The 12481-nt window shown below is 45.9% G+C and overlaps 1 protein-coding gene across 1 annotated transcript; it reads right to left on the reverse strand.

Moving 5' to 3' along the window:
- Window positions 1-334: 334 nt before the first annotated feature.
- Window positions 335-5512, reverse strand: LOC125344503 (testis-specific Y-encoded protein 3-like). The gene is made up of 8 exons (XM_048337015.1): window positions 5443-5512; window positions 5146-5279; window positions 4192-4359; window positions 3556-3633; window positions 3322-3433; window positions 3087-3232; window positions 2896-2964; window positions 335-385 (listed from the first exon to the last, which is right to left on the reverse strand). Exons 1-8 carry the CDS (start codon window positions 5510-5512, stop codon window positions 335-337), a joined length of 828 nt encoding a protein of 275 aa, XP_048192972.1.
- Between the last annotated feature and the right edge of the window lie 6969 nt (window positions 5513-12481).

Consider the following 12481-nt stretch of genomic DNA (forward strand, 5'->3'; position numbering starts at 1 on the left):
AGAGCATATATTGGATGCACATGTGTCCTATGGGGCGAATTGCAAGGACAAATAGTACGCTTAGCCAGAAGACCTAACGAATTCACACCAGTTCATCAAAGCAAGGTGGTCAAGTCTGGGGGTCACATTGCCCACTGCTAGTGTCAACTGCAATACATGAGTTCCTAAGTATGTTGGCTATAATAAACATTTAAAAATGTGTGACCAGGTTATGTCTCTGTGGCACAGTGTGACCCTAGGCTAATTTCACAGTATCCTTGTATTACCCACAGGGATAAATATGTCCAGCCATGATGTAGGAGCAGAACACACTTTGCGCCCCTGTGCAGAGCCATCACAGGAAGTCCTGGTAAGCATCTGGATTCATAGGGGATTCATTTTCTTCCTAAGGCCAACAGAGAGTATATTAGAGATGTCTCTGTATCTGAATAAGAGCCAAAGCCGAAGAGCACTAGAGTGGGAAGGGTACAGTTCCCAATTATCCCGCGATACTCCTGACATACTATCCTTCCTCTGAAGAGTATTTGCAGACTCTCTTATAGCATCTGTGAGTAGGGAAATCTCCTTGGCCATCCTCACTGGCTCGCAAAACCTCAGGGAATGAGTGAATTTTGTACAGGGTCACATCTAGAGGTTAATGCTGCATCCAAGCATGCAGGTTTTCTCAGAATAACTAGGAAAATTTTCTTTTGCTACCTTGCCAGCCTGGAAAGCAGAATATTAGGTCCATCACTCCAGGACAATGATTCTACATTTACCTTTTGCCACCGTTACAAACTTCCAGAGATTAGTGATGCCTAGAGAATCAGCTCTTTGTCATGGACAACAAGTGTTTCCCCAGCCACAAAGTGTGCTTTGAAAGGTCATTTGGTTTGGTAGGGAATGTGATCCTACTATCACTACTTCCTTCACCTTGTAGTTTGTTTCTGGTATTATTCTACAGTTTCTTCTGGGAGTCTGAGAATGTAGACACCATGTACCTATAGCATTTTATACCATCGATACAATCTTCACAAGTTCTCTTGGCAAGCACTCATGGAGACTGAAATTCTGATCTCGGGTCTCTCTGTGAATCATCACTAATGAGGTTGGTGTTCATACCTTAACAGTTGGGGTACCGGATCTAAAGCATCCCCTGATCTGAACACCCATCTGAGATCACCAGGGTGCCACAGCACTACTAAAGTAGGGAAGAAAACAGAAAAAGGAATGAAACAGTGAGGTGGGGAAGAAGCCAGAGGTGGAACATGACCAGCCTGTTGATCTCAGAAACAGGAGGTATCAGGCCATATGACAGAAAGAATAGATATGAGCACAGGGACACTGTAATGTAACATGGCTGGCATGAGGAAGCATGGCCAGCGTGAGTAAGGAGACTGGTATTGGGAAAGAGACAAACACAAACCTTTATAGCCTTACTCTTTATTGCCATTACACCCATACTGCCTGTTCCCCTATCCACTCTTGCCTGTCTCACCTAGGTCATTCTTACTCCTCACAGGTATACAAGGCATTGTTTGCAGTTCTTACTTATTTCTGAAATGATAATACAAATCTTCATTGAAGATCTGAATAACTCCAGAGGCTGTTGATGCCATGAAGGAAACAGGGACAGTGCTCTATGTAGCCCTGAAATGTTTCAGGACGTACATGTGTATTTCAGACAGTAGAGAGAATGGAGAGTGGGGAAGGAGGCTAAGCTTCTGGACCATACTATCCAACTATGGGAGAACCTCTACAGATAACATTGAGGTGGAGCAATTGGCATAACTTCACATAAGCAATGTTGATTTTAGGTTCAAGTGCAATAGGCAGAATTCGGGGCCTAGCCTGAAATGTCTCTCCAATGTCAACAACCTCCACCCTCCTTAACTACTGTCACCAACCTTGCCAATTCTTTCCTAAAAGGGGAAAAAAGTGTGTTCTAATGCTGAGCTTCAGCTGGAGATATGTCTCCCTCCTCTCATTAAACTGTAGAGGCAGACTCTCCAACTGACTTTTAGAAACAATCATTGCAAACTCACAATCAGAACCGAGTTGTTTATTTTCCCATTCAAATCCTACATATATTTGCACAGAGTCAGACACATATGACCGTGTGGATTTGTCCCGAATTATCAATTCACATTTTATCACCTGTCTGGCCCTCTGCATCCTGTCTTAGTACCTGAAGTGAGTTCCAGGGTTTTTCTGTGTTGACCTAGCTTGTCTCCTAATTCTGAAGTAGTGCTTGTGATGAACACATGTCCCAATGAATTTAGGTAAAGTTGGATGCTCCATCATCTTCCAGTCAAAGTCCAGAATTACCCTAAGGAACACGAAAAATACATACTGATTACAAGTATATAATATAAAGTTGTTTTGATACTTCTGGATGCTGGCTAAGACACAATAACTCCCTTCTAACTCTAGATCTTCTGATCTCAAGTCTCCAGTCCATGAGGTAAAGTCCATTCTCTATCACCCCTTCCCCACTATCATGTCGAGGATTACACAAGAAATCTCACAAGTCATGATTTACCACAAGCAAAATTATTCAGACAATGGTGGAAATAAATTTGGGAGAGCCAAAACTTAGGAGATGGGAAGAGGGTAAGAAATGGGTTTACTTCTCTTGGAACTCTGAGAAGGACAGGGTATTAAAGATTCAGCTTGGCATCTACCTGAGTGTCTCTGTACGTTACCCATGCTTCAGCAGAATTAGTTCAGCCTTAACCAGTTTTGCACAGCTGTCCTTCCAATTTGTTGTCTCTTCCAGAGGCCCTGGAGGAACTGCGTTTGGCCATCCTCTTTTAGTCACAAGCCTCAAATGTACAGGTGTGAAGTTAGCATTTAGGTACCTGACAAGATGGACAGCATGTACTAGCTACCCACCTATATATCCTTCTTCTTTACCCCCTCTTCATGTGCTTTCATCATCTTGTAGTAGTGCAATGGATTGAGCCACAGGTCTTTTCTGATGATCTGGTAAAGTAAGTAGGTAAGGTAAGTAGGTAAGGCAATTAGCTCAAGGTTCACAGTCAGCACTCAGCAAGCCAGTGAACCAACCAACGTCACAGATGGCTTGCTTTGGCCTTTTGTAGTACCTCAGTGATCCTGTTTGAGCCTGCAAAATTGTGGTCTGTAAACCAGTTGAAGAAGTTTGGGCTCTTGTTGTGGTTTCTGTGACTGTCAGCTTCAATTTTATAATCCTGACGCCACAGAATGGGAGTGGAATGGCACAACCTATATCCTGCAAGAAGACATGATAAGAGAATCCAAGTCCTGTTGGCCATTATCAATTCACAAACTCCAAAAAACACACTGTGAGCAAATTCTTACCAGTGATATCCACGACGAATTCCTTAACAACCACTGCATTCTGGAAGTATGGGTTATTTCTAAAGTAAAAGGTGATTTTGCAGGAACTCTTGGGATGCCTGAGTTCTTGTACCTACCAGAAGAAAAGGTAGAAAGCTAAAAGCCCTTTACAGGTAACCGGCAAGTTCCTGTTTGGAAGTGAGTTCTGTTCGTGACACTGTATAGCCCACCAAGATAAATGCCTTGGGTACTCACTTCCAAATTGATCATGTAGCTAAGCATGTCTTCATCTTGGTCACTGATCATTGCTGACAGCTGGGGATGGTTCACAAACTGCCTGGGTCAAGGAGCCTTCAGATGCTGTGGATGTGCTAGGTATAACCACTTGCATTGAAAGCAGCAAGTGATGTGTGAGGCTAGTGTCTTCCTAGGTACTCCAATCTCCATCTTATTCTAGGCCAAGGAATATCCTAAATAATAAGGTAAGCTTAGGATTTGCAAATTGAAGACGACCTGAAGTGAGCTCTGTTGTATTCTGTTCTCTGAGTGATGGGGACCAGATTTTACAATCTCTTTGTCTAAATGTCTTCTTTCCCACCTCTTTCTGACCGTGGCATAACTCACACCCCTTTCCCATAGCACCATTACAAAACTCTTCTCCAATTAGCAGCCTATGTGGCAACTTCCTTGTGCTACTCATTGTTTCTATGACTCATTGTCCCTACAACTCCTGCCTATACCAATCTCTAGCCTACATTATCCATAGTCCTCTTCTCTAGGGACCCTAGCAGTGTGATGTTCCAGATCCTGTGCATGCAAATGCCTCATAAAAGGTCCACTACTCGAAAACACAGGCTGCAAGGCAGTAACAAGTAAGATGCCTAAGGATACAGTTTGGGCCCAGAAGCCAGGGATGCCCCGGATGTTGCTGCTTCTGGAATCCAGGAGAGTCTTTTGCCTCTTGCTCAGATTCTGTTTTAGGCGTTCATGAGCCTTGGTGGCTTGGTTATTCACTGGTCCCAGATCTAACTGAAGAGCCTGCAATTCCTTCAGTGGTGGCTGTTGAGAAATAGGTTTACCGTTGGCTAACCATTGCTTCCTCCGTGCTTGTGATACAAATTGTCTGAAAGGTGCCTCTAAATCACCCCCACCAGCTTTTTTGTCTCCTACTCAGCCATTTTATTCTCCTGCTGCACCGGCCCCACAGCCTTGCTGTCCAACAGTGGCAGCACAGCCGACTCTCCAGTGCTCCATGTAGTCTCCACGTGCCTGTACCTTTCACAGGGATCCTTAGCCTGGCCCAACTGGACCTCCATGAGCAGCACGCAGGTTCTCAGAAGGCGTTAGCAATGCAGCAGTTTGCCGTGCATTGCCTTCCCGCGCAGTCTGTGCTTTCCCATTCCCGAGGGCAACCTCTCCTCTACCCGTGGGACTTGCCCACTCTCCTTCCCTTCTGCCTATTCTGCCTCCTTTTCCAGTGCCCTTGCTTCTCCCTCCCTGTGTGCCATCCCGGGAAACCATCTCCCCTCCCCGTGAGCCATTGTTCTGCTTACCTCCCTCTCTTCCACCCCACGAGCCTACTCCCCTTCTCTCGTAGCACATGCCCCCCCTCATCCTGGCATGGTCACTTCCTTCTTGGCCTGCTCTGCACCCATAACCCTACCCTGGGTGCCAAGGGCTTTCTCTTCTTGCCTGCCACGAGCTTTTGCCCCCCGTCCTCCTCTATCCTCTAGGCTAGGCCTCCCCTCCCCGGAACTCGGCTCCCTCCCCCTCCTCCATTCCCATTGCCAATATTCTCTCACCACTGGCCCGCCGCCTCCCCACAGGAAGCGCCCCCTAGATTACCTCTTCCGCAGGTGGAGGAGTCCCACATTCCTGTCTACTCGCCATGTCGTCCTGCTCGTCCTCACCCCAAGCTTGCTCCTGCAGAGAGCCACAAAGCAGCTCGGCCTCGGGGAACCGCCCAACCACGGACTGTGCTGGGGGCGGGACAAGCGCCCTGCACCGGAAAGCAATTAGCTACTTCCGCCTGGGTCGGGCTCCCAGCCAAGACACGGATGGCACCTAGTTCCGCGTCATTCCTCCAGAGGCGGAAGTTGAAGGGGTGCCAGGTGCGGTGGGTCCGCCTGTAATCCTAGCTACCCCGGAAGCCTGGCCCGGATGGCGGGCGATTGAAGCCCGGCGGGAAAGCAAAGTCCGCTCCTGACACCATCGGCAGTAAACGACTCCCAAAACACCCCTAGGTGACCAGCTTTGATCCAAAGACCGCGGGGACAACCCTGGGCCCTGGGTTCAAACCCCTGGACAGACGCAGGAAAGAGAAAAATCAACGGCAGGGAAAGAAAAGGGAGTGGAGGGAAGGGGAAGAAAGAGTGGGCACGAGACGTGGGAACACTGACCCTGGGGAGAAAGCTGGAGCAGACTACAGATTGGCATTTACTTAATAGTGCGGATACATTGTTACTTCTTAGTTGGGTGACTGCATCCCGGTTGTATAACCATACATCATCAGAACCTGAATGAAGGGCCTAACTCAGCATCATTGATACTCAGGGCAAAGCCTTGTGTGTTAAGGGCACCTATTATCCTGTGACATACAGACTCATTTCAGATCCCAAGTACAAGGCCAGGAAATTCTCAGCCAATCTCTGCCTCCCTGTCTCCCTTCCTCTCTCTCTCTCCTTTCCTCCCTCTCTCTCTCCTTCCTTCTCTCTCTCCCTGCCGCTCTCTCACCCTCCTTCACTCTCTCCCTAACCCTTCCCTCTCTTTCTCTATCCCTCTCTCCCCCCTTTCTCCCCCTTGACAACTAAATCATTTCTTCACACTGCCATATTGTAAACAAATTGAAAAACATAGGCGAATAGGAGTCCTTGCATTCTACTCAAGACCCAAACTTCATTTGAGATTGGCTCACATTTCAGGCACTGTGTCACCTTGGTCACTTTGAAGGTGTGTTCTCAATTTAGGTCCAGCCTGTCTGGGCTTTTATGGCCCTTCCTATGCTTTCCCTGTGGCTGGAGATGACTGGTACATTTCCAATGAGTTGACAGAATAGATAACCACTACTTTCCTCGGTTAATTGAAATATTTTTACCCACATCTATTACCCTCAAGTAGAAAGAAAGGAAACCAAAATATTCTAAAGTCCACTGTGAGGTAAATACATAATGAAACTGATTTATATTTTTAATGACTAAGAAAGAGACACATGCAAATTGACAAGCAAGGGTTATTAAACATCCATGAAGAAATTTGAACTCTGGCAGCAGTGGCAGCAGAGCACCACCACTGCCCTGGCAAAGTCCCCGGTTCTCCACTCACCTCCAGTGCTCATTGGTGACTAGGAGAGGAAACCTTCAGCCCACAGGCAGCAGACAGACGCGGACTGCGGAAAAGTCCAACAATCCAGAGAAAACATTTTTGCCCCTCATGTCACTGTGACTGATTTCAGTTCCCTAGGTATTATGTATATATTTATTGGAACTAGGAAGGGAAGGGGAACATCAAAATGGAGACACAAAGAAACAATGAACAAACACCACAGCAGTAGTTACAAAATTATATGCTATAACTCCATGTACCACTCATGTGAGATGGGAAAGGGGAGTGGGATGGTTGGGAAAAAATGAGGAAGAGGTAATAATTTTATAAGAAATGTACTCCCTGCCTTACATGTGAAACTGTAACCCCTTTGCACATCACTTGGACAATAAATAAGTTAATAAATAAAAATAGATTAATTTTTTTTCTCAGTCTGGGATCTGAACTCAGTGCAGGGTGCTGTCCCTGAGCTTTTGTGTGCAGGGCTATTATTCTTGCCAATGTGTTATTTATTAACTTTTTGACTTGAACATTAGACCAAAGGGCCTTGTGGACATTTCTGCCTCAGCTGGCTTCAAGACATAATCGTCAGACCTCAGGTTCCTGAGTAGCTAGGATTACAGGAATGAGCTACCTAGCCCAGCTAAAGTATTAAAACAGTTTAAGAATTTTTCTCTCTATCCATCTTGTTTCTCCTTCTGTGTATTTGTGCTGGTGTTGTTGCATGAGCTCAGGTCCTATGTTTAGATTCTCACACTTTGGGTTCTAAAGCAAGTATTGTGTAACCCACGGCCTGTGGCTCACATAATGCTAGAGATCAGCAGAACACTGTTGTGAAAGGCACAGCCATATGGACAGTAACAGAGAGCATCACAGATATTGGGGACTTTGTCTCACAGTGCAACATGTGACCAGGGCACTCAGGTAAAGTGTCTTCTCTGGGACTTACTGCATGGAGCCCCCAGTTCTGAGGGTGGCAGTTGGGTCTCCGTAAGTGGTGCTTCTGGCCATGGAGCATCAGATGACTCTTCATTCTGTACAGGTAGCTGCTCAGGTAAGAAGCTAGAAAGCTGCCCCAGAAAAACGCTCTCAGGATGGGCCTGAATTGAACTTGAGCAGCGCTTCTGGGCCAACAGCCAGGTATCCAGCCGGGTGTGTGCCTAGGTAACATTCCCAGGTAGGTCTCCATGAGCCCTCAGCTGTTAGCAAACATCAGTCTCCTTCCCAGAACCAGGATGGCAGCTCCGTCTTCAGCATGACCAGGTACCTGTCCAGGTTGCTGCTCATTTTGCTGACCATAAGATAGAGCATTGTGATAGGTAATCTGGAGTATGGGTAGGACAATTAAGCCTCCCAATGAGGAAATCTGTGCCTGTGACCAGACAACGACTCCAGTGATGGATGGTTCCCAGGATCCCAGCCAGAGTGTGGGTTCTGGGAAATACACTGAGTATTGGCCATGCAGGTTCATCTACATGGATCTGCGGCACAAAGCCAGCTTTTGTTGTCTGTGGAGAACATCATGGGGTGCAGAGGAAACCAGATGGCCCCATGCTCAACCACAAAAACAAGCTGGTGACCCAGTGCCCAAAGCACACACACAACCCGTGCATTAAAGAAGTAAAATCTTAGGTCCATGGGCACCCATGTCCTACACGCTATTTCAGGAGTATTGTGCATGAATGCTAGCACACTGTTGTGCACCAGGAGGCCAACATCGATAAGCAGGCTCAGGAACACCAAGAATACATATGGACAATAGAAGAACCACATGCACCAAGAAATGCATGTGAGTCAGGAGGAACATACAAACACTGAGGCTCACATGAACTAGGACATACCTGCCCACCAGAGTTCTAAAACATGCCAGCAGTCTCTCTTGGACCAGGATGGGAATGCACAGCTATATTGGCATATGTCAGATGATATGCAGAGGCACCAATAGGCTGGTGTGTACTAGAAGGTATTTCATTTCAGGAAATGCATGCATAATAGTAGTTTCACTGAGTACCTATGACACATTTACAGCAGAAGGCTCATGCACATCAGCAGGTGCACATGCATTAGGAGGCTCATATGCACCAGCAGAGACAACTCCAGTGGGCATGCACAAAAAGTGTCCTCCATGCATCAGACACACAGGATGAGGAAGTTTTTGTGCACAAAGAGGACCATAGCAAAGCTGGTGGATGCACACAAAAAGCCCTCCCCTGCTATCCAAAGCACACATGGAGGAGGCTATCATGCACCCTCTGGTGGACATGACTGAATGCCCTGAATTACCAGCAGAATTACCAGCATCCCTGTACAGGACATGTACCACCAGGCACATATACATCAGCATACCAGTCTGGGCAGCCTAAGTTGCCGAAACCACACATAACATGGACCATGCACCATAGGAATAGGAAGGAAGCAAAACTCTTTATAGACCAGGAGTATGTGGTACAGAATCTATGGGACCTGATGCTACTGGTCTCTGTCCCCCAGATTCACGGAACAATATGGGGATCTGCATGACTCTGTGTACCTCAATTTTCAGCACAAAAAGTAAACTGGACTGCCCTAAATAACAACACACAAGCACAATAAAAAACAAAATATCAGATGCATGCCCACCAGAAATGGAAAGCACATTTGCAGCAGCATGCCTGCACAAAGGAGCAGGTGTACAGAGAATAGCATTCACACACACAATCCAAGGTACTTGTGCACCAGAAAGCAAACTAATGGACACAAGGAGGACCTCGAGTCACATTTAACAGCCAACACGTGGACACGTGCAGGAGCAGACACATACAAACAACACGCACTAGAACACCGTTGAACAGCTGAGGGTCACGTTTACCAAACACATATTGGCAGGGGCACAGGCACCAAGAATCTCATGTGCACCAACCGGTTAAGCTGAATGAGTAGCTGTATGCACACCAGAGGGCCTTTGCATTCTATGAGATGCATGGAATTTAGTTGGCACATGCACTGCAGTTGCCCATGTGCTTCAGTGGGCACACACGCACCAGAAATTTCTCACACACTGTCAAGTGCATAAACTGCATAAGGCAAAAGAAGTCTAGGTGGTGCATGATTAAAGTAGGATCGTATATACCAATAAGCATACGTACAAATGGAAGCAGCTGGTCTGTGAGGATGCACAACCCTGCCTATGTGTTTCAAAAGGCCCCCAAGCACAATGGCATGGGTACACTTAGAAAGAAAGCCAACATACTGTAGGCCAAGCCTGTGGACTGTAGGATGTGCAGGATTCTTTGCCCTGCAGTACTGGGTAGGCTTGGAGTCCACCCTGTGGACACTTATGGCACAGCAAGTGTGCCGCATATATCGAAGGCTTCTGCACAAAACATGAACAGGACTGCCCTAATACCAGCTAAACGCCCCCCCCCCTCTATGCACACGGACTAAAGGAATATAAATAAATGAAAATTAGATGAAAACCCACATTCAAACAAAAAGTTAAGCTATCATGTGCATGAACACCAGCAATCTATGTACACCATGAGACCCACAAACAACAGCATGCCTTCTTGCACACAGAGGCCCATGACATGAGGATATACACGTGAATGTGTACAAGAAGGCCCACATGTGCTAGGAGGCCAATCCTTACCCAAAGATGCATAAATAGGTGCATGTGCATTATTCTGTACATGCACACCAGCATGGACCACAGTAGGGCACAAATTCTAGCAATAACACCTGTAAGTTTATATAGAGCAGCATGCACAACAATAGGTGTACATGATTCAAAAAGAGTGTTTACTGGGCAGGGGATATAGCCTAGTGGCAAGAGTGCCTGCCTCGGATACACGAGGCCCTAGGTTCGATTCCCCAGCACCACATATACAGAAAACGGCCAGAAGCGGCGCTGTGGCTCAAGTGGCAGAGTGCTAGCCTTGAGCAAAAAGAAGCCAGGGACAGTGCTCAGGCCCTGAGTCCAAGGCCCAGGACTGGCCAAAAAAAAAAAAACAAAAACAAAAAGAGTGTTTACAGAAACTGGTTACAGAGTGCTTACAGAAACTTGGAATTCAACTCCAGGGCACAAATGATTTAGTGCTTGAATCAAACATGAAGCACTCTTTCCTTTGTTCTTTTTGAAGGTAGATTTTTAATATAGACCAGGCTGGTCCAGGCTGTTACCTCCCTACTTATGCTTTCGTTGTGGCTGGAGATGACTGGTGTATTCCAATGCACCCAGCCATTGTTCTTCTCTGGATCCTGGAGAATAGGTACCCACACTTTACTCAGTCTTTAATTGGAATATTGTCTCAGGAACTTTCATGTCCAACCTGGGCATGAAACTTCTTCCCTCATCTCTGCCTACTCACCGGAATTCCTAAATTAAAAAGCAAAATCGGCAAGCAGCTATCGGCGGCATGGATCTGCCAAATGGGAGAACTATCTTCCCGAGACAGATAATCGGTCCCATTTAGATGCCCATACCCAGCCCGAAACGGAGCTGAATTCCATAACCAGCTCTGCCCAGAAGGCTGCCCCACCCAGGATGGTGGAACCTCCCCAAGACTCAGCCCAGTAAACCAGGCCAGAGTCGCCCCACCCTGCTGAGTCCATAGCCTATTCAAAGCCAGGCACTAAAGGCAGTGGCCCCACAGCAGACAGGAGGAGCCAAGGCTTCCGAGACCGCTCACATCCCCACCTACAGAGCACGCTCAAGATTTATCTGCAACCTGTGGGAACCACAGAGTCCCAAGATTGCACCAACAGGGGAGGAGGGTCAGAAAAGATCCACCCCTAAAAACTGAAGGCATGTCAAACCAGCCAAGTGGCAAAAGAGACTGCAGACCATCTCAAGGAAACCAAAGGCAGTAGAAAGTCCATCCAAACAAGGAACACTTGTTTTTTGTCCTAAAAGATTTGTAGGCTTTCATTTTTATTTTTTTTCTTATATTTACATTTCTGAAACATCATTGGTTTGTTTTTGTTTCTCATTTTCACCTGTTGCTTCTATCATTTTGTTGGTGTTGTTGTAGTTGATCATTTTTTTCTTCTTTCTTTTTTTGGTTATCCTTTTTATTTTATTTTTTAAATAACTTTTCTCAGTTATGTGCATCTGTCTTCCAGTGTTCTCTCTTTATTTCTCTGTATGTATTCTCTTTCTTTAAAAATTACTTTCCTATGAATAACATCTCCACTCTTTACTGCTAATTCTCCCCTGTCTACCATTTTAACCTTGTTGTTTCTACTGATTCTACTCTCCTCCACATTTCCACATCACTTAAACTAAACCAAAATCATCACCCCCCCATACATTTTACTCTAGTTTCTTTATTACCTCTAACTTACCCTCCTGACTTAATACTAGGTCCTCCAGATCCCATTGACGCCTGGTTATTGGATCGAGGGTATCCCTGCTTAATTCGAGTGAAACAAAGTGGTTCATAGAGAAAGCCAGTACAAAAGGAACTTCATATAAGAACAAGAATTGTTCATAGGGTTGTAACAGTAAATAAGTAACTACTGAATACAGGGCTCAGGATTGGTTGTTATATTGAAATTGTAGTCTTTAGGAATGCCTAATCTAATTTTATACACAGGTTTGGAAGGTATGTGTATTTAATTGTGAACTTCAAAGATTTACACAACCGTGCCTGGTAAGGTCTGCTTGGGTCTTAAACGGTGCTCACAGTTGCCGGTAGGCTGGCATTCCCAATCCAATTGGGCAGAAGGAACACAAGAAAAATGGCAAACAATGAAGTCTTAGCCCCCACTCAAAGCAAGCAGGAAGCAGAGCAGTCAATTAAAGACATAGAAGAGAACCCCCAAAATTCTCTACAAAGTCTACTGATAAACATGATAAATGTAAAGTTTGAATCTCTTCAGT

This window comes from Perognathus longimembris, unplaced genomic scaffold, assembly GCF_023159225.1.
Source record: "Perognathus longimembris pacificus isolate PPM17 unplaced genomic scaffold, ASM2315922v1 HiC_scaffold_124, whole genome shotgun sequence".
In the NCBI taxonomy this organism is placed as follows: Eukaryota; Metazoa; Chordata; class Mammalia; order Rodentia; family Heteromyidae; genus Perognathus; species Perognathus longimembris.